Below are 22,317 nucleotides of genomic sequence, written 5' to 3'. Positions count from 1 at the left end.
CTCTGAAAATGAGAGATGGCTTCTGGGGCTTGTCCTCAGAGCCGTTGGTGAATGTGGAGCCACCAATGTGTGCCAAGTCTGGTGGTAAATAAAACTGAACTGCCCCTCTGTTAAGCCATGCATCAAGTAAACCTCCTGGGAATGGGATCAGTGACTTGCTTCAAATGCAAATGACTTGTTCATCCCCGGCAGAGGCATGGGTTTATGTGCACACACCACCATTCTTCCAACCCTGAAAACCAGACAAGACTTAAATAAGTACCTAATTGGACTTTGACCCCTGGCTGCTATGGGCCGTGTGTGATTGTGGATGTGTCAGTGTCCATGTGTTTTGCCCTCCTTGGCTGGATTCTTCCCTTGGGTAGCTGCTACTGTCTAAATGGTGTGGCTCTGTCCGTCACGGTCTGCTGCCTCTTGGCTGGGTTCCACCTGGCAGCCTTCTGGCTAAGCCCTTCAAACAAAATAGTTCCTCTGTGGGGTCTATCTTACTTTCTCCAGGGCTGGGAGCAGCCAGAGAGGAGCCAGGGGACCCCAATGCTACAGCAGCAGTGGGAGAGGTTTGCATCATCACCCACCGTGTGTCATGGGCACAGGTCTATCTTGTTCCAGTTCTCTGCCCCCAGCACAGTCCTTGTCTTGAGAAAAAGACGTTTGAAGCTTTAGGAAATCCCACAGGGGGTGTTTTGGAGAAGAAATTCCTTAATTCATCTAGGCAGAGAAAGAACTTGGTCTGGGGAAGGTGGTACTGGTGTTGGGCTTCTCTTATTTTTTGGTTTTGTTTTTTTTAATGTAAGAATCCCTCAGTATGCCCAACTTCTGTATTTTGTCTAAAAACTCAGGGAGATCTGGGGAAAGAAAACTTCTGGCCCGAGAGTTCCTCCTGGTATCCATCAGTGAATGCACTGGGGAGATCTCTGAAAGAATAGCACTGTCTCTGCCCCTCCAGGTGAAAGCTTTAGCAAATGCTCAACCTCTGCAGACCCCGACATGTCAGACCCACCAGAAACCTGGTTGCCAGCAGAGTGGCATGAAGAAGCTGAGTTTATTGCTCCAGCTCCGCAAGTGAGCACCAACGTGCCATCAGGACGCCGAGCCTTCAGCTTGCCTGGTGCTTCACACTGGAAGGAGGTTTTCCTAATAACTTCTAAAAGACTTTAGTGTTTCAGGGGTGTTGTGTGTTATGTTAGTGTTATATGGGATCTTCATTCATGGATGGACCTCAAAGTCTTGAGCCTGCCTGGAGGGCATGGGAAGGGAGGTAATTAACCTGTGCTTGTGTGCATAGGGATCTAGCAGGTACCATAGGGGACTGGGAGCTATTGATGGGGTTTGTGACCTGGCTGATTTGCCTCACTTTCTTATACCTTAATTTCCCTTCCTACACTTTGTATTGCTGCTTTATGCAATGTGACCCCTGGGGAAGTGCCTTTCTTAGTGGATACCTGTATAGCACCTGGAAAAATGGGATTTCAATCTATTTTGAGACCTCCAAGATCTATTATCTTTCCCACACCAATTAAATCCCCTGGAAGTAATTCTGCTCTATTATGCAAGGTGACCTACCACCATCTCTTTATCTTCTCTTTACTCTGAGCAGCAGGAACAGAGAAAACAAATAAGCCCTGCCAGAGCCAAAATGGGCTTCATATGGAGTTAATTCTTGTTTTGCCATTGTACACACTGCAGTGATTTTTGCCCTCCTTTAATTTGCCTCTCTCCTGACCAGCATGGGCTTGCACAGATGTAGCTGAAAGTGGAATGAGGCCCCTGGACCATAAATGCTTCAGCCACGATTAAAGGTACTCCATAAATGCAGAGTATGTTGTTGTAAGGTGTTTCCAGATGAGAGAAAAATGGATTATTCTTCAACTCTGTCAAGAAAAATATCATATTGCAGAGCCAGGCTCTGGAAATGTGGTTTGAAACAAAACAAACCTGGTTTATGAGAGACAAAATGAGATTGTCTTGTTCTCCTTGGTAGCAAATAGGGTTCAGGTGCTACAGTGTCTGACACTATTTCTTGTCTTTTTACCAGGTAGCAGTGATAATTTTACTAGCTAATTCAGTGTTTGTTCTTCCCCCTGTTTAAAATATGGGGAAAACCCCAACAAATTCCAAGAAGTCAGCTATTACATCCTGACGTGAGGTGTTTAAGTTGATCTAAAATTTCACCTTAGACATTTAAGTTGGAGCTAAAATTTTGCTGTCTTAAGAGCTGAAGAGTTGACTGTGATTTTTATTCTTTTTAAAGGAAAAAGGGATAAAGACCTCAATATAGAGACTGCAGAAGAGTTGTTGGGGTAACTGGTTTTTTTTATCACTGTCTATATCAATAGCTAAATGGATATTTCAGCTCCACAGGCAGTTCTCCACAGGATCTTGATAATTTAGACAAGGGGCATGTATGTACCTCTTCCCTGTTCTACTGTGCTGGGGGCTGAGCACATGTGGCCATGCAGCCACATGCTCCAAAACTCATCCCGAAGTGTGCTTCTGGTTTTTATTCTTCTAGCCTGCTTTCCATACCTGTCAGTGAGGTCTAAGGGCCAAAAAGTGAGAATATGTACTTCTTGCAGTAGTGGTTGGTTGGTTGGGGAGCTCCCTCAGGTTTTTATGTTCTGACCCACATGTGGAGAACCCTGGCCAAGGGCAGAACCCCTTCATGGTGGGAGGATGACAAGCACGTGGTAGGAGGCACTCCCCACCTTGTGAGGCTCTTGGAACTCCAAGCACCTTTTAATAACCTAAACTTGTTGATTTTCACGTCAAAGGTAGGGCTTAGAGCGGTGTGAGGTCTGCTCTAGTGTCCTCTCACTTTACTTGGGCCAGCTTTTCCAGGAGGTACAAGGAAGGAGGTCAAGGAAGGGTTGACACAACCCAGGCCCTGTGCAGCAGATGAGCGTAGACTTGAGAAGAGGATTTATCTACAGATCTAGAGATCTGGTATGTTCCAAGATTGAAATTCCTGCGTATGTAGAAACTCATGTACTAAACATGTTTTTCTTGACTCCTGACAAGTGAAAGCATCAACCACAAAGTCCATAAAATGCCAAGTTCTGGCAGGAGCACTTGCAAACATGCTGGAGAACTAGTCTGGGGCTTTGGGTTTAGGTATGGTGTGGTCTCCTCTGCCCCAGGCAAGGGCTTTTTTTGCAGGGAGTAGTGCCATCTTCGACTTGGTTTCTGGGTGTTTTGAAGAATAAGGGACATGGTAACAGCAGGTGGTGAATACAAAGGGGAGCTCATTAAGGGATGGGCAGGGGGGGCCACATTCTCTGCATGGCTAGGTGCATCCTTTGAAGGCAGCCCTTCAGAGGAGCCCACTGCTCCTGCCTGCTTCCTTTGGCACCTGAACACCTTAGAAGTACTCAGTTGGGTTATTTTAGCATGCTGAACTGGACAATAAAGGCCAATATAGATAAGACCAGAAGTGTTGTCATAGGCAAAGTGCTTTATCTGTGGTCTTAGTGCACAAATTCTTCTTTCAGACTCTTCCCCCCCCCCCCCCCCCCCCCCCCGGTGTGTGTCTTTGACATCTCTGGACTTTCTGTGTGATTTGAAAGTGGCTGAGCTTTCTCTTCTTCCCTGCCTCACTTATTTTGTGATGCCAGCTATACTTGGATAGAAATGCCACTGGTCTGTTCCTAGTCACAGTCTGCCACTGCTTTGGCTTGCAATCTAACAGCAAATGGCCCCTCCAATGTGATGCCCCCAGCCTGAACACCCCCAACCTGGAGGTGCTTGGGGAACGCATCCCTTGGCTGTTACCCCAGAGGTCTGGTCGTGGGTGAGCAGAGCGAGTTGGTTTTACTCCGGTAATTGGTGGGAGGTTGCCCTGCAACTTTACGGGATAAATAAGGGTCCTCAGCAGCAACGTGGTATTTCTGTGTGCTCCCTTGAGGGTGCAAGCAACGTGCTAGGGACCAGATTGTTCCCAGGAGCTGGGAATTCAAAGCTACCCCTTGGTGACCCAACATCAGGGACTATTTCTTCTGCAGCCTTCAGTGAGGTAGGAGCTCTGCTAACATTCTCCTACTGCTGAAAAAGGCTGGAGTTGCCAAAATAAGCATGTCCTTTTTTCACTCTTGGTCAATGCTGGGGCCCTTGACATCACACATAGAGTCGAGAGGGACTGTGTCTTTCTGCTTATTCTAACCTGTGCCTACAGAAAGCTGCGTGCAGCATTGCCACATGGCTAGCTGGGGTCAGACTTGGCACGTCGTGCGATGTCCCTTGGGAGCCTTCATATGCTCTGCAACATCATTCTGCGTTTGTGGTGGATCTGCAGTAGAATGGTCTGAAGTCATCAGGCTTTCAGCTCAAAGAGAGAAACCACAAGCTTAAGATGGGGCCAGCACAAATGTTTGTCTTTTAAAATAGATTTCACCCTTGAAAAAATCACCTTCAACCAGGCTTTCCCACCTCTCAAGCCTCAACAAGTAGCTCGTGTCCACACCTGAAGCAGTTCCACCTAGAATCGTGGATGGTCAGCGCAGTGAGAGCAGCGACTTATGGGCATGCAGTTGAGGGATTTCAGGGCTCAGGACCTGAATACCTGGATAGGCTTCCAGCATCCTGCAGGAACAGGGACCAGCAACCTCCCTAAGCTGGCCTGGGCAGTGTGCCAAGGCTTTTATAGCATATTTGGTATGTCTGGGCTAGTCTGTGACCTTAAGGTTGTCCTTAAGTAGCAGTGTTGATGACCAAGTTTGGATCTACTTTGCTGTTCTGTGCTATAACCAGAGACCCTTTTTGTGGTCAGCCAGCCAGTCAAAATATTACAACTGTGATTGCTTCAGTGTCATCTCCAGAGACTCCGGGTCATCAGCAGGAGCCCAGTAGTCAGGAAGGAGATGCTTGGTGTGTATTTTGCAGTAGGTCAGCTCTAATTGCAATGGATACAGAGACTATCTTCAGTTTAACAAGCACTGTAGATTATTATCTTTTTGTTGGCTCCTGTGACTTTCCCTGAACCTTCTGTCATGGTGGATCTGTTCACAGCAAAATTCAAGTTTACCGCTCCTAAAATCTGCAGCCTGCTGGGCCCCAATTGCTCTGTGTCAACAATTATATATATATATATATATGGTTTTTTTTTTCCCCAGAAGCAGGATGAAAAAGCCACATCAGTACATGCCTGAGCTCAGACTCAGACCTTTGCTTTGTTTATTGAGCGCAGTCATATTAAGGCCATGGGATGGGATGTTCTGGGCAGAGCAGTGCAGGTAAGTTGGCACAAACAGCCTCCTAGCTTGTTGGAGCAACAAAATGCTGTTGAAGCTGTGTAAGGAGGTAACTCAGCAGGATTAAAAACCCAGATTTTTCTTCATTCTTAAATAAAAAGCTTTTTTAATGGAAGTTTAAAAGCTGATTCAGCAAAACTGGGGGAAAACAACACAGCAGGAATTGAAAAAAAACAAACAACTGTTTGTCAGCCACAGAGAATAACAATGTGCATCTTTGTTTGAAGTGTGGATTATGCAGGAATAAAATAATAAATAAAAGGGCTGCTGAATGGGGCTGACATGGTGTGCCTTCTGAAGGATACTGAATTAATAAGAGGAATAAATCATCCTTGGTTTACAAACAAATGCACTTGCTTGTGTGCCCGTCTCCCAAGGTATAAATCAGCCCGGGCTTGCCCCGACAGCGAGCAGCTGGTTCAGTCCTCTGGGCCAGGTCTGGAGCTGGTGTAAAGCAGGTGGCTTTATCCTGATTAAAAAAAAAATAAAATCCAATTGAGTGAGCAGAGAGCAAATCTCCACTGTTGTACAACCACTGCAGATTCCCCCCCCCCCAAGCATGGCAAGGAGCCTGTCTGGGGGAGGACACAGTCCTTCAACTGGAATTCCCAAACTGCAAATTTAGGTAAGGGCTGGATATGATCACCATCTGATGGTACCTTAGAAGCACAGGGGAGGAGAGCTTTCATCCCTTATATCCTTCCTAAGTTGCTGATGTGACAGCCGAGCACAGGAACAAGCACTGCAACCCCAGCGTATCTTGCAGACTTCCCAGGAAAGTTTGCTCTTGCTGGGAGTAGCTGCTTCTTCCAGATGCTCAAGGCAGGATCCATAAAGATATCAAGGAGGGAGCCTTTGACATTTAGGATGTGCTGTTTGGCTCCTACAGCATCTTCCAGCAAGGGGGGGCTGATGATTGGCAAGCCTGCTTGTCTTCTGGTGGCTTCCACCACGGCTGAGGGCACCGTGCCTGCTCCTGGAGGGTACTTCCACACCACCTAGAAGGTGTTTATTGTGTTGGTGTTACAAAGTGGCCAACATGGCCAGCAGCAGCATGGCCCAGCTGAGAGGGGTGGCAATGTGTGTGTGCCTTCCACCTCTCTGTAGAAATTCAGTAGGGTTTTGCAATGATAAAATGCAGGTGAGGAGAAGCTCCTAGTAGTGCTTCTCCAGAGAAGTCCTACAAGAGGATGCAGGTTGAGAAGACTGAGCTCCAAGTGCTTTTGCATAAGCAGAGCTAAGGATTGCATCTCTTCCAGCCTTGCCAGCACCCAGAGGGTTATGGCAGGGAGCAGATGGTGGCCTGGCTGGAGCAAGCTCTCCTCTGTCACTGTTTACAGCCAAACCTTATAAAATCACTTCCCTGATCTCGCCCACTTTGATGTGTGGCTCTGGAGGTGCAGGGACATAGGAATGCTCTCCACTCACTAAGGTAATGTCAATGCTCATCTTACCCTGGGTGATACTGGGGCCACAAGTGGGGTTTCTGCTCCAGTGTGGGAGCAGCTCATCCTCAGGCACTTCAGTGCTTGCTCTGGATGCTCTTCTATGCCTGGCTATTCCTCAGCTAAGGAGGGGAAGGGGTGCTCAAAGTCTTCCAGGAGTTACATCTGGGGGGCTGAGCACATGAGGAGATGATGAAGAGGAGCTCAGGATGTTGGATGAGCTTTGGAGAGAGTTGCAATGTGGGTTGTCCTCGGTCAAGCTCTGTGCTGTGGTGCCACAGCAGTGGTGGTGGGAAGAACCTCCCGGGTAATGATGTGTCAGTGGATGGGTTGGGAGTGGTGAGGTTGGGCTGGGTGGATGGAGCATAGCTTCATGGTGGAGAGGAGTTAATAGTATGCGAAATACAGAAGGTGAAAGGAAAAGACTGAGAAAGAGGTGGGCTTGGACCTGGGGGTCGGAGGGGGATCTGTCTCTAGCCACAGCACTGCTGGTGGGATTGCACCAGCAGCCACAGCGGGTTTTAATTCTCCAGATAATACTTGGGCACAGATTATTGAGCCTTTGGAGGACAAGCACGGGCTCATGGTTCCTCCAAATGTAGGCAGGGGTGGAAGGGGCTGATTCTTCTAAGGCTTGGCAGAAAAATCAATGAGGAACACCGATATGGATCTACTGGGGAGAGGCAGTGGCTGGTGAGTGGGAGATAACCCCAGCATGCGGCTGCAGAAACATGGGTGCAGGTTGACTTTCATAAGCTGCAAGGTGAGAGGAGTTGTGATAATGCAGAATTAACTAAAAATTTTTTCTGGATGGTTTCTGGAAAGATGAACATCAGAGTTTGGCTTTGGCTGCAGTGGCCTGTACAGAATGTAATTTGAATTAAGTCTTCATCAAAACATTTTGTTGTTGGTTTTTTTGTTTTGTTTTTTTTTAAACATGCTATTTTAGTGTAAGTGGAAGAGTGGAAAAATTTTTCTGGTTGCTTTCCACTGTCCAAGTTATTTCCAGTATTAGTGATTATCTTAAAGAGATAGTATCTTTTTAGATATCATAAGTCTACTTGATTTTGTTCTTGCCTTCCTCCACTACTTAATAACTTGTAATAGGACTAGAAGAAAAGGAAATACTGGTGGGTTTGTCTGGTTTGGGTTTTTTTTTAACTCTTCCTTTTTTTTTTATTTTTCCTTAATCATTTGACAGCATTTCATTTATATAATCAGGTTTATTGCTTCTCCCACGTAGCTGGCAAGTTTTCTCCACTTGTTTCTCATGGTCTTCCAGTTGGGAAGGGGCAGCAACTTTAAAAAAAATGCTAAAATCCTATTACAGAGCAGCAAAATCTAATTGAGGATCTTTGGAACAAACTGCAAAACTGGAGCTTCTTTTGGCTCATCTTTGTGAAGATGCACTGGATGCAGAGTTCATCGTGTCCTGTTAAGTAGCTGTTGGCCAGAACGCAGAATCAGCCTAGGTCAGGGCTTTGATGTTGTTACTGGAGCTGGCTTGGAGGCAGCATGTGGCTTGGACTTTAGACAGGAATTTAGGTCGGTAACTGAGGATGATGGGAAGAAGAAACAGGACAAAAATTTGTATGAGGTTTAATTTTTCTAAATTTACACCTTCTTTAACTAGTCTTGCAAAGTGCAGAGCATGCTCCTCACCTAGGCATTTCAGCAACAGCTTCTGTCCCCTTCCTTGACCCGCATCTCTCTGTAGGTTAAAACCCACCGAACCTCTCCTGAAATCCAAGGAACAATTCCTGCAAATTTCAAAGGGAGCCCATCTGGAGGACTTGTGCACGTGCCTAGCTGTGCTTGGTCTGCATGTCCTGCTGAGCAGTGCCCTGGCCGGTGAACCTGAACTCATGTGGAAGAGGTGGGTCAGAGCTCTTGGGACAAGGGCTCTGGAGTGACCGCCTTCACGGCCAGGAGGAAGCTTTGCAGACACAACTCGCAGCAGAGCTGATGTGCCCCTGTTTTTGCAGCTTTGGCTTTGCTTACGGAAATCATTAAGGCAAGTATGTAGTGTAGAAATGTGCTGCTGCTCTCCTGAGAACCGACGTTCTACCAGAACAGCCGTTATGAGTGTCCTTCTCTCCCTTTTAAGTCTCAGTTTCTTTTACCTTCTGGTGCATTATATGGGGATGGGGGTGCAGACCCTTAGATCAGGCTGAACTAGTAGAAGAAAGCTTTGGTAAGTGAAGGAAACTATTTCTGTATGTGAAAACTGCTCAGAAGAGAAGACCTTCTGGTGTGCATGCTGTACAGTTATCCAAGGTCAAGGCATCTGGGGTTTATCACTGACTTGTGGAGTACTCTTAAGGCAAAGCTGTTAATCCTGTTGTGCTAGCGGTTGATTTTTATTATGTTGGAATTCAGTTATTCATGTGTTAACGTGTCGAGGATGGCAGTCTCTCCTTTCTGTGATCAGGCGAGGTATGCGGCTCTCGCTGCCAGGCTTTCTTGCTTTGTGCTGTGATGTTTTGCACAGCGGTGCAGGCTAGCGATGACCATCATGTGGATTTGTGTTCCTCAGCAATTAAGTCAGCGCTAATAAACTCTTTGTATAGCGAGCAGCAAGCTTTCTGAATAACCTTAGTTGTCTATAAACCAGGCAGATCCACCATTCTGAAATTTAGAGAAAAATTTCAAGCTCTTTATTATCCAACTGATATTTTGAGACCTGTCATTAGAAGTTCCCTCCATTGCAATGCATGAATAATATAGAATCCAGATTTTCCATGGGTGTTTCTTTAATGGCCTATTCAAAGAACCGACAGACTTGGTTGTTTCACAGAGATCTGCAGAGTGAGGATCTTCTCGTTAACATCTGCAGATTTTATGGCATGGGAGTGAAGATTGTTTCAGTGTACTTGCTTTGCTCCAGCTAAGCTGAACATGGCCTTTCTCTTCATAATTTGGTAGGACACATCTGTTTTCAGCCAAAAACAGGATATGGAAAGCCATATGGAAAGGAGGAAAAAAACCCAACCAGATTTGCCTTAAAGTTTGGTCCAAGTCTTGTGTCATTTCTTGCTTTGTCTGAGCTGGTTTGCCTGTTTGCAGTAATTAGGACAGCTGGCTAGGAGAGGTGGAACAGCATTGCCTGGAAAGCCTTGTTTTATTGGTCCCTCTTCCTCATTTTTCAATCTTATTACAAGTCAGGTCAGAAGAAGAGGAGATTAAGTATTTGCACTCCGTGTCTTCTTTATACGGTTTGCCATAAACATCCTAAAGCTTTGTGAAACAGCTGCAAAACAACTAGAACAGAAAGGACAGAGACAGAAAAAACCAGTAACGGAGCACCAAAGAGTGATCAGATTTTTTGTTTTTAAACTTGGGTCAGCTCTGGGTCAAGCAGCTTTACCCATCCCTCTGGGCACTGTGAGGTCTCCCAGTACCTTTGCTTGGATTTGTAAAAGTTGCCAGGTTCTTTGTGTCTGCTGCTGGGCTGGACGGGATTGCCGGGAAGGCAATGAGCTGTATAATTTATGTTGGAATGTCAGCATCTGAACAGGTGTAAAATTATGACTCCTTATCGTGGGCCGAGGAGTGAGATCTTGGGTTTCTTGGACAGTCGTGGTCATCTTTTGGCAAGGCTGCTTTTGGAGACCACAGAAAAGCTTTACCTGGGGGAGCGGGGCTGCCTCATTCTTTCAGCACAAGGCACCAGCAAAGAATGTGTTGTCCTTGTTCCTGCAAGGATTGGCTGATCTTTCTCTTCCTTAACACAGCTGTTGTGTTGGATTTATCCCACCCAGGGTTTTGTAGCTTGGGAACTGTGTGTGAGACGGCCAGCACCTCCTGTGCCTGTCTTACAGCACCGGCCAAAGGGGTGGTGTGACACTGGGAGATGGGGGAGAAGCAAACTCTGAACAGACTTTGTGTTCAGCTTCCCTTCCAAAGCGGGAATGCAGGGGTCTACTGGGTTGAAACATCCCGACTGCTGCTGCTTGCTAGAGCGGGTGCCTGCACTTGGATGCCAGAGCTGGGGCAGCCCTGGCTGGTGGAGGGGCGAGGGGGGCTATAGAGCATTCCCCATGCGGGATGCATTGTTCCTCCAGAGAGACAGCCTGACCTTTGGTGGGACCCAACTCACAGGGCTGAATGGAGTGGCTGTGAAAAAGCGATTCCCAAATAAACCCGGGGGAGTGGGAGGGATGCCAGGCTGACAGTGGTCAGCCCCACAGTGGGTCCAGCTGGCAGCCTCAGCCCTGCCTGGCACAGGTTTGAGATGTGCCTGCTGGGATGATCTGAAATTTGTTACAGACTTAAAAGGGGAGCATGTGGGGTTTTTTTGTTTGTTTGTTTTCAGTTCTGTGGGTTTGGTTGTGCATTAGCTGAGGGAAGCTGTGCAGGGATGTGTGTTGATGAGCAGCAGGAGCAATGCATTTGGGAGCCTGCATCTGTTGCATGACGGGCCAGGTACCTGGAGGGGGGTGCCCATGGATGCGAAAGAGCTGCAGCCTGTTCCTCCTCTCTTGTTAGCTTATATACTTTACCCTTTTCCTTGTAGAGAGCAGCTGGATGTGAACAAGGCCTGCCCCACTTGTCCTTGTGGGGGAATCACCCTGCAAGGGGCACCAGCCCTTGTGCTGCAGCTGTATCTGAGAGGTAGCATGCACAAAAATGAGTCCCAGATGTCTGGAATCACATCTGGTATTAGTGTCCTTCTTTGCACAAGGTGGAAGGTAGCCCCATGGGAACACATTGGGGGGAAAAAAACCAAACCTCCAGCTCTGGGGTGTAGAATAATTGGGAGCCCTACAAGCATCAAACAGCCTCCCCATAGCTCAGCCAAACCTGCAAAGGTGGTTTCCCTTGTAGCCAGCCATCGCTGGGCTTTTCATAGGAAAAAGTTAACTAAGTGATTTCATGTAAAGCTGCCACAGCTCAGAGGTATTTACTTTGTTTGCAAAGTAATTCTGTTGCTACTGGATTTGTGCCAGGCATAGGCAGGGCGCAATGAGAGGTTTCCTTAAATTTGATGGTGCGGCTGCTGGAAAAACTTGGTTCATGGTCAGATTTGGGTAAGTTTGCTTAAAAGGGTTCACCAATGAGGTAGCCGTGAAATTCAGGCAAAGGTGAAGCATTTCGGGGGGGGGGGAAGACATTTGATGGAGGAAAAAAGCATTAATGCAGGAAATCCATGGAGAAGAGGGAGTTTGTCCTAACTTGTCCTGGTGTGGCAGCAGTGGTCATTCCAGAGTTCGCGGTATTCACTGCAGTAGCCACAGACAGTAAATAACACAAAATGTTGCTTTCTCCCAGCTAAAAGCAGTAGTGGCATTGCTGTGGCTGGAAAAAAAAACCCCAAAACAAAACAACACCCAGGGTGGGAAGAGAAGGTTAATGGTTTTGGTAGTCTCACCTGCTGGATGTGTCTTATAGCCATTGTGGGGAGGGGGTGGACAGAAAACCCCTCTACTGCTACCTAAATGGGGAATTTTTATTTTGTACATTCACTTGGTAAAAAGAAGAAAAAAAGCAGTCTGGCACTGTTGAAAACATGTCCTCCCTGCTCAGCTAAAGTAGAAGTAAACCTGTCATGTTTTATGATGGGCAACACAGGAGTGGATAGAGTGACTTTGCTCCATTCCTGAAGGTACTAGGGGCATGGGTGGAGGGAACAAGCCCACCACAGTAGTGCAGCCTGAAGAGGACCTGGAAGGAAGGTGCTGCATAAAGGCACCTGCTTGCCAGTGCCCACCTGGCCGCTTCATTGCCTTAGTGTCCTCATCCTGCTGGTCTCAGTGACCTGCAGGAGAGGGACAAGGTGGCCATCTACTGTTGTCCTGGCAAGGCACATCAAAGCTTATAGTAGATCAGTAACAAGACTTCACTGATTTTTACTGAAGCCCTTTTTTTTTTTTTCTTAAGTCTTATACTGTTACTCAAAACCAAAATGTTTAAAACTTTACATATGTACAAAATCCACAATATACACACAGGGCTTTGAAACCACTCTTAAGTATGGCACAGTGACAAGTCACAGATACATACTAAAGGCTTCAGTTATTAAAGCCTTTGCATAAAACCATGGGGGGGGGGGGAAGTCTCCAACTGTGCTTTCTTTGGTTGGATTGAAGCTCTACAAAAACTCAGAGCATTGCAGGTCTCAAAAGGACTTGCTAAGTCTTCAGAACTCTGTGCACCACCTGTCAATGCCTTTTTTGGGATTGCCTTTCTGCATGCCAAAAGTTCAAAAGAGTTGTTACACCAAGTCTCCTTCCAAAAAAGAAAAAAAAATATTCTAGTTCACCTCTAACAAGGTCCACTCTGCTGTAGCAAACAGGACAGCTGTAGAGTCTGTCAAACTGGGCAAAGCCATTTTGCCTGGCACCAGGAATCAACCTGGGATGTTGGGGCAGTGAGGTCAGGGTGTCATCTGTTTGGCTCAGTGAAATTCTTTACACATAAATAAGGTCTTAATTATGCACTGGTACTACAGCAGCAGCTGAACAGAGGTGAATGCATTCTCAGTAGTTAAAAAGGCCTGGTGCAGAGCTCTCCTGAGGCAGTGTGGTTCACTACCTTCCTCTTCCCCTGCAGTCAGTGGAAGGGCAGTGGCTGTTTGCCTCTTACGATGAGACCAACACATGGGATGGGGCAGCCTCACTGCAGGCACTGACCAGGGAGCAAGCTGCCATCTCCACCGTGCTCTGCCCCAGGTCCAGGGAGGATTGAGTACTACCTTCTTATAAGGTAACATAGTGAGACTTCAGTATCAGCCAGACACAGAACAGATTATTTTTAAGGCAAGCAAAGGACAACTTGAAGTTAAGTGGCATTGTGCTTATTCCCACCCCTCCCCTGAACAACCCCACATGCTTGACCTGTGCTGGTCTCATCTTCCTACAGCCCATAGTGCTATCACACCCATGGTAACTCCTAAACTAGATGCCAGTTTGTTCTTGGCAAGTCTGTTGCCAACAGCCTGATGGGCAGTTAGCACGGTTATCTTCTCAACTCCACTGGCAGGTAGACCAGAAGATCATTGCTGAGATCTAGATCTGTGAAGATCTCGTCCATAGTCCTGATTAATGGGAGCAGGACAAGAAACACAGCATGCAACAGGTCAAAGTAAGGTTAAATGCACAAACCAGGCTCCTTGGGGAAGGGAGAATGTAGTTTTAGTTACTCTAGGTCTAGGACCACAGTCCATCAATTGCTCCTCAGTTTCTTGTATCTGATCCAAGATGTTTTGTCCTGAAGAGCCAGTTGCTTTAAGTGCTACTGAGCTGGATTTTTGCCAAAGCATCTTGCCATCTGTGTGGTCTTCATGTATCTAGGTTGCTCAGTTGTGAGTCTTCAGAGAATTCTTCAGAGCAAATTTGAGATGGACCTGGGAAAAGCAGAGAGGGGGAAAAATAATCTAGTTAAATGCAGAAGTTGAGTAATAAAGAATTCCTAAGAAACTCTCTGGGACACTAAGAACAGGTTTAGACAGTACAGGTTGGTATTTTATTTTGTCAAAGCAGCACTTTGCCCAGTAGCTACTAGATGAGAGCCTGAAGCAGGCATTATGCATGCAAGCAGGCTGCAAACAGAAACTACAGGTCTTTATGCTAGACTCTGCCTGTTCAGATCCATTCAGGGTGGACAGATGTTAGTAGACTCAATCTCCAAGTAGGGAACTGTAACCTTCCAGGGACTTGGCAGGAACGGAGAGCTGAGCAGCAAGTAATTGCTTGTGCTCTCTGGGAGGAAGGACAGTTTCCTAGAAACCAGAGTGTGTTGGAGCTCAGCTCTGCTCCTCTGCCTCATGCAAAAGCTGTACTACTGTGAGTAAGCAGGAAGAACACATCTGCCAGCAATTCTGTTTTATGGGGGTTACAGAGTAGCATATCAAAACAGCCTTTTTATTGTACCTGCAGGAATGTTGACTTGATCTTTCAAGCCTTGTGGCAGAGCAACAAGTTTTTGCACAGGGTTTTCATTCACAGAGTTGTTTGCTACTGTTTGTAGCACAGCTTGCTGGTTTCTGCCAAGCCTGGAACAGTATCAGCTCGCATTTCTGAGTCTCAGCTCTGCAGCCCAAGAGGGTTGTGCAAAGCATGACTTCCACAGGGCTTTGCTAGCCCTAACAAGCACTTCCTCTCCGGATTAGAGGTGACAAAGCTTTAAGTTTACAAACTGAAATTTAAGAGAGGTCAGAAGGCTGGGCTCCATCTGAAGGAGACTATAATTTAGTCAAACGAACAGGGGTTCATTCAAAAGATGACTAGAGGCAGTCTGAAGCAATCAAACTGTCACTGCTGGGACCTGACTTACTGGAAGTCATCTCTGAGGACTGATCCTCAGCATCTGGAAAGTCCCCCCAGAGGTTAAGCAGGGCTGAGATGCTCTGGCAACAGCTGAGTTTGCTCTCTCCTGATCCAGAAGAGATTAGCACAGCCAAAGATGAAGTGTCAAGAGTCAGTCCTGTAACACCACGGCAAGTCCTCAGTGGTGCCTTACTCATGCAGTTTGAGCTCAAATTTTAATCAAGGCATTTCTTGGCAGCTCAAGGTCTCCTACCAGGCTGAAACGGTCTTTAAGGCAACCCCCTGCACTCCTAGCTTTCCCCTCTTTTACAGGGCAGTTAATAGATGCCTCTAATTAGCTCTCCTCTATTGCACAGATCTTGGGTATTGGTAGCACCCACCATGACAGCAAGCAGACAGGCTCTTTAGGCCCAAGGACTGTGTTACATTCTTACTACCAAGTTGGTGTAAAGGTACAAGATGACAAACCAAGATCAGAAATGATGATAACATCACCTAGTTAGTGATAGTTAAGGGGCATATGTGAAAATTCAGTCTAATAGCTGGGAATCTAGAGTAGAATTATTCTTTTTTTGAAAGAAAGAGAGGTTCCAGGAGTCTAAAGGAAAAAAAGAAAAGCTCCACTCATCCCAGCACAGCCACATGCATCAGACAGAATTTCTCTTTGCTGACTTTTCCCTACCTTTTTCGCCATTCCTCTGTGCACTTCACAAACCAGAGCTCTTTGCCAGGAGTTATACTGGTTAGCTGGGAAACCTCCACACAGAAAGCAAACCTAGGGGGAGGAATGAGAAGTCAAGAGGAGGTGCCTGTTGTCTCAGTGATTAACAAATAACATGTGAGATGGATTGCAGCTAATTCTAGGACAAGTTCTTTGATTTGACATCCCTCCTGTGGAGCATCTTGATATGCCATTAGCCTGTTGAATGGCAGTTTCATTTCCTGCTTTAATATTTTATTTGGGGACCCTTGCTTCTACTATCCCTATGTTTCATAGATTGTAGAAACCAGGATGCACAATACCTTAGAGATGATAGGTGATGCTTATTTAAAGCTCTGAGAAATGTGGGAAATTGTCAACATCAACTGTTGTTCTTTGACAGATCTGGGTTATGTTCAGAACAAGATTAAAACAAGATTTGGGAGTGCAGTACTACGTGCTTGGCACCTTTACCTCTTGTTGGTTGCTCAGGTAGCTTTCCAGTTAGAGATCTCAGAGGAGCACTACAGTGTTTAAGGAATTGGTGTCACCCTGTTACCGGTTGCAGTTTTAGGTCTAGCTGGTTGTGCCAAATCAGCACATTATGGCTGTAAATAGCCATACTTCTCTATGCTTCAGTATTTTTGGTGCAGTCAGTACTTTAACCCTTCAGGTGTGACCTAAACCATCTTGCAGTAGGCTAATTTAGTCCCCAAGGGCAGAAAAGACAGTGTCACAGTATTTAAATAAAGCAAAAGAATGCCCCAGATCTGACCTGCAGTGCCTGGTTTTGCTTAAAGCCTAGTTCACAACCTCACACTGGCATGTAACCCGCTCTGCTACACCATGGGGGAGCATTAGCTGGCAACACTAAAACCAAAAGACAGCTCAGGATACCAACTAAGTTCAAAACCCCAGCTTCATTTGCTAGATTCTGAATATTTCTCCTTTTGATTGAAGTTTTGAGCCAGCTCACATGCAGTCTAATGCAATTATTACCTCTGTTGCGTTTCCCCAGATTTCACGCGTATACGTCTGATATGCAGTTCCTGGGAAGACTTGGCAGGCCAATACCAGTAGCTCTTCAGCTCCTTCCATAGATCGTACCATGAATGAGATGTTCCCTCCCAGGTGAGCTTTATTTTTAGCAGTTCACCTATTTCTTCAGTATAGACCAGGAAGGTGTTAGTAGCGTTTAGGCCAATTTGATCAAGCCTGAAAGACAAGTAGAGACTCAGCATTTCTTTGCTATAGAAGCATGCCAGATGCTCATTCATGCCATGCAAGAAGTTAAACAGAGCCCTCGGAAGCTTATCAAGTGTTCCACATCCAACTCACCAGTTAATTACTGATTACACTAAAGAAAGTGAGCTTAGATAGCTGGTTCAACACAATGCATCATGTATTTGGCTCAGCCATCCTTCTATAGCTTAGGGAGGAATGACATGCCTTGTGTTTTTTCTGGTAGAAGTTAAAGGAGGTCAACAATACCTCCAGAGAGATGGGTGCTTTCAGACTACATCCCAATGGTAGAGAGGAAAAGCAAAACAAAGTACTTCAACAATGAGCTGTGAAGGCTAATATGTAGAAGACCAGGCACATCAAATTGCTTTCTCAGCAATAAATTATAATTAAATTACTGGATGAAAAGTTTATTGAATGGTGATGAAGTGAGGCTGCTAGGCTTGGGCACAATGCTAATGTAACCAGAGGAAAAAGAATGATGCCACCTTATCTAGTCCAGTGGCCTTCTTAGGTACATACAACAGGCCAGGCAACTTACATTTCTAAAGAAACAGGCTTAGAGTCTCCATTGGTGCCATGAAGGGTGACTGAGAAAGTGGGATCAGTCTCTCCCAAGCTCATGTAGCTGAATATGTGCATTTTCATCTGATAATGGTAGACTGGAGAGAAAGAGGGAGAGCATAGATGGAACCAACTTTGTTGGGAGACAACATTGCTCAGCATCACTCTGTGAAACAGTGTTGTCTAGCAAAGGCTAGACCCTTCTTTATTGAGACATCATTGATCGCTTTTTCCTGCCCTTACTGATTACACAGTTGACATTTACACAACTACAGCAGGTCCACTCTGTAATGGAGGGGTGGAGGAGGGAGTTTAGTAGGAGGGCTCCTCAAACCTACTGTTCCAAGGTTGAGGTGGTCTGGCAGGTATGACATGTGAACTGCAGTCCTGCTCAAAAGGCTGTGTGTCCTTATGGCCCAAGCCCTGTTGATCCCACACGGATGAAGTAGCACAGTAATGCCACAGGACAGCAATGCAGCCAGCTAACAGTGAAAGACTAACGCCTGGTGCTGCGCTGCTTTGAGGTGGTGCTACTCTTCCACCTCTACATCTTTCCTGACATTGACTTTGGGAGCCTGCTCCTAGATGAGACTATGTTCTTTCTAAAGGGGAAAACATACCTTTGAACGGCATGTCAGCTCTTGTTTTTAGGTACATCTTGCTGGTTTTTTTGTTCCATGTCTTCCTGGTGTTGTAGCCAATGCTGTTGCAGCGGTTCTTCCGGCAGCTCAGGCAGATGCCCTTCTTGAAGCGACTGGAATCAGCACATTGAAATGCAAAGCTCTGTTTGTCTTGGTTCACGAGAGAGTCCACGAAGAGGTGCACAGACCGCTCATGCTCACATTTAACAACTTCACCAATTGCTAGAGAAGCAGAGTTGCAAGGGATACATTTTGTTTAAGCATTTGTCACCCTGGCAGTTGGTAAGATGTAGTAAGCTGTGCCTTTTTGTAGCCTGACATAAGCTGACCATGGCCAAACTTGAACATTTTTCTAACAGCAGCAATTAGAGTGGTTAGTGGAAGACACCTGAAGAGGGCTGTTCACTTATTCCCTACCATGAAGGGAGCTTTAAAGAGGATTCTAGACCCAGCATAAGATGACCATAGTTTATGATCAGGTGTTAGAGTGAACATGCTACTTCAGAATTAAAAGCAGGTCTAGCTTCTAGCAACTACCTCCAGTAGTACAGGCAGTTTAGAAGGAAAAAGTAGTTTTCTCTGCTCTTTTAAATCAGATCACCCCCCAGCATCAACCCAAGTCTATTCATGAGGAGTCTATGCTGACCAGAGGCAAAATAAGTAATGAGAACTTACTCCCATAGGCAATTGCTCCCAAGACATCACTTAAACCGCAGCCAGGCTGGAAGTCTCCCCCATTGGGGTAGATGTCAACATGGCCTACAGGCATCTGGATCCCAATGCTAACACCTAGTGTTTCCCTTGTGTAGGTGTGAAGGACATCCACAAAGTTAGCATCATCAGGGGAGAGGCGCTTACTGGGGTCCGCTCCTTCAAACATAGGACCAGCTGGATCCAAGCCTGGTGTTAGAGACAGTACGCAAGATGCCAAGTAAGAAATTGGGTTATTTCATACAGAATATAGCCAGGAACCTGCTGCTGGCAGCCCTCCCAACCAGGTGCTACACAGTCCCTGCCTCATTGCTGATACTGTCCCCCAGGATGTCTTCACCCATGGGCTCCTGAGGGAACAAATGGAGATGGTCCATAGCGCTTTTGGTGCAATAGAGCCCAGTTGTAGCACCAGTCTGCTCTACAGTGATGGCTTCAGATGGCTTGTTGGAAGTAATGAGTCTTTGCTAGGTCACAGTGAAGAGAGATTTCAAGAGGCAGCAGATGACTGAACACCAGAAGAGATCTAGTACCCCACAGAGACCCCTGGTAGCCAAAGCTGCCTTGGTGACATTTAGTCTCATTTTCAGACTGGACATATGGAGGGGGCAATACAAGTTTAAGCAGCAGCCTGGTAAACCCTGCATCTGAGATCCCATGGTGGCTTGGGGACATTCTGATAACTTCTGAGCCTGACACCCAACCTGAAGCTGAGCCGTTCCCAAACTTGACTGTTAGGTGATTTTCCTACTTAACTAGATAGAGATATTTATTGCTAGGCTCTGAGGAATTCTTACCACCAGTGCAGTGTTTAAATGCTGAATGCAACCCCTTGTACCATGCCTTAAGTTCTCACATGTTGGAATCAGCTTTCCTCTGGAGTCAGAAGCATTCTCTTCAAGATGTTTTCAGAATGAGGGGCCAGGATGGTTTTGGGGTTTTTTTTGACCAAATATCCATCCAATGCTGACAAATAGCACTCAATAGCTCTTGCTTCCACTAGTTTATGAGCTATAACTACAAAAACAGTATCACCCACAGGCTTAGGATCTGGATAGTGAAAGCTTGAGCTGGACTTGTTTTGAACTCACATTTAACTTTAATATACTCAAGACTGGGTTGTCCTCTGAGAGGTTTTTCATTGAACTCCCCTACATTTGGGGTTCAAAATTAAGGTGCTTTCTCCTGTGAGGAGACCTGTGCTCCCTGCTGCTGCCACAAGCAGGAAACTTGTAATTTCTGAGTGAGCAAGCCCAAAACAGCATCGCAGCAACACAGGAAGTGAGCCTTTTTGGGGAAACTCAGTGCTGCTAAGGAAAGGTAAAAGATTGTTTAAAAAGCCACTTGCCTGTAATTCTGCCTATTGTCCCATGGACGTGGTTACCAGCAAAGCCAGCAACATGGGCACCCAGGCTGTACCCAATCAGGTGGACGTTCTCAAGCTGGAAGAGTGGGTTCTCCTGCAAGAAGGAGGGAAAAAAGATAATTTGCCCCCTTCTTTTTCAGGGCAGCTAGCACCACTCCTACCTGCGGGGTAATTCTAAGAGGAGTGTGGAGGGAGGGGGCAGACAAGCATGCTTTGTTCTTTATTTCACCAAGACAAGTATAAGAGTTGAACGGTTTGGATGGCACTTGTGGTTTGCCCCCAAAGTGCCCAGCTTCCAACCCTGTTTATGATATTCTTTAAGCAGGATCTTCCTTCAGGGAGCTGCCAGCAGACCTCAGCGCTGGCCATGGACTCATGCGCCAAGTGTAGCACCGTGGACCTGCTCTTCTACCCTCTTGCCAAGCTAATGCTGATTTTGCATGCCCAACTCCAGAGTTTAGGTGGCTCAGACAGGACTCCTAAATTTGAAGTGCATTTTAGCATCACTGAGCCCAATGGGCTGCAAAGCAGCATCTCCAAGGACAGCGCAGAAGCGCTCATGCAAGGGCTGAGCACAGCACCTTAGCTATGAGCCATTGCCCCAGCAAGCCTGGGGATTGGGATTACACCAGAGCCTTCCCCACTCCACCAGCCTGGGAGCTGGGGCATACTCCATTCTCTTGTGCAACAGTCCCTCCCAGAGCGTTACAACAGAGACAGTTCTTAACTCACATTACCTGTAACCAATCAAGCAGCCTTGCTATGCTTCTTCCAGCAATCTCGGTGTTGTTCACAGCATCAGTGTAGAGCTGGTGGGCAAGCGAAAGCCAATCCGCTACAACCACATTGGCATCCTGCTCCTGCTCCTGAAGAGCAGACACCAGGCTGCCCAGCCAGGTTTCAAACATGCCGCTCATCTAGAAAGAGAAATGCAGGTGTTAGTTTCCAGCTCACGGGATCAAGATTACACATTCACAGTTAACTTATTTATATATCATTTACATATTCTGCTCCAGCTGTATGCTGCTCCTCTGCAAGCCCTGCTACTTCTCATCACTACACTAATGGTGTAAGAAAAACAGGTTTTGAGAGACTCTGGCAGTAGTCACCTTGCCTTTTAAGGCAGGAGGGAAGAGGCATTCACTACATGCCACCTTATTGCTCTTTTTCTCCAGTTCCAGAAACTCTGCTAGATTGTAAAACTCTTTTCCATCCCTGGCACTGCTGTTTGCCTAAGCCCTGGCTGAGCCAATAAGACCCCTTATGCCACATGCTCTGTCACATCAAATGCAGAATAAAGCCTGAGGGTGCCTGCCTGCCCTCTGCTTCTTGAGCCAGGGGACCAGGCAGCAGGAACGGAGGCAGCCACAACATCTGCAGGTGCACATCAAGCCTGGTGCCACCTTCCTGGCGGTGGGTTAGTTGGGTTCTGGGGCAAATCTCAAGTTGCCTTTTGTGATACAGCGAGTTGGGATTGTGGAGGGAGTTTTTTTGCTCCACAGAGCTCAGGTGCACCTCCTGGGAGGTCACAGCACTCAAAAGGTGAGAGGTTGTCCCTGATCCCATGTATTTTAGAGACGTGGGGCAGTTTTCTTTCTGGGAGCGGCCGGCTCAAGTGCTGAGCATTGCTCAGAGTTGCACAGGATCTACTCACCGTCCAGCCGTGAATGATGAGGAAGGTTTTAGCTGTCACGTTGAAGCCGCAGCCCTCCAGGCACTGGCCTATTATGAGCGGGCAGCCGTCCTCCTCAGAGTCACGCGTGGAGCGGAGATGGAACCTCACCTGCGGCTTGGCCGTTGACACCCGCTCCCGCCCCTCCGCCAGCGGCTCCGCGATGGTGCCATCTGCACAAGCAGGGGGAGGAAGGGTCAGCAAAGCGCCCGGGCCGCAAAGGCCCCCACCGGCCTCCAGCCTCACCCAGCCCAGGCGAAAGAGAGCGAGCGAGCGAGAGCGAGCCACCCACCCCCCGTAGGAACCCGTCACGCGTGGGCCGGCGCTCATCCACCTCCTCCCGGCGGCACGGCCCCCGCCGCGCTGAAGCAGGTAACACCGGTGCAGAGGAGGAGGACAAGACTCCCCATGGCTGGGGCAACCAGCGGTGGCGCCGGCGGGCGGCGGGGCCCTTTAAGGACGCGTG

At 47.0% G+C, this 22,317-nt stretch overlaps 1 protein-coding gene across 1 annotated transcript; it reads right to left on the bottom strand.

Moving 5' to 3' along the window:
- Nucleotides 1-13,804: 13,804 nt before the first annotated feature.
- LOC129783115 (endothelial lipase-like) lies at nucleotides 13,805-22,317 on the bottom strand. Its single transcript, XM_055792825.1, has 10 exons — nucleotides 22,186-22,317; nucleotides 21,834-22,024; nucleotides 20,917-21,096; nucleotides 20,162-20,273; nucleotides 18,778-19,002; nucleotides 18,082-18,324; nucleotides 17,439-17,559; nucleotides 16,655-16,870; nucleotides 15,638-15,730; nucleotides 13,805-14,033 (listed from the first exon to the last, which is right to left on the bottom strand). Exons 1-10 carry the CDS (start codon nucleotides 22,259-22,261, stop codon nucleotides 14,012-14,014), a joined length of 1,479 nt encoding a protein of 492 aa, XP_055648800.1. The 5' UTR covers nucleotides 22,262-22,317; the 3' UTR covers nucleotides 13,805-14,011.

This window comes from Falco peregrinus, chromosome W, assembly GCF_023634155.1.
Source record: "Falco peregrinus isolate bFalPer1 chromosome W, bFalPer1.pri, whole genome shotgun sequence".
NCBI classification, from domain to species: Eukaryota; Metazoa; Chordata; class Aves; order Falconiformes; family Falconidae; genus Falco; species Falco peregrinus.
Note: the sequence above shows the minus strand (reverse complement) of the source record. Positions and strands in the feature narration are given on the sequence as shown.

Excerpts from the sequence above, each read along its gene's own strand:
- LOC129783115 (XM_055792825.1), bottom strand. The coding sequence starts at position 22,261 with ATGGGGAGTCTTGTCCTCCTCCTCTGCACCGGTGTTACCTGCTTCAGC. Across the intron at positions 20,274-20,916 it reads GGCTGCTTGATTGGTTACAG|GAGAACCCACTCTTCCAGCT; the intron begins GTAATGTGAGTT and ends TCCTTCTTGCAG. Across the intron at positions 14,034-15,637 it reads ACAGAGGAATGGCGAAAAAG|GTCCATCTCAAATTTGCTCT; the intron begins GTAGGGAAAAGT and ends TGCTTTTCCCAG.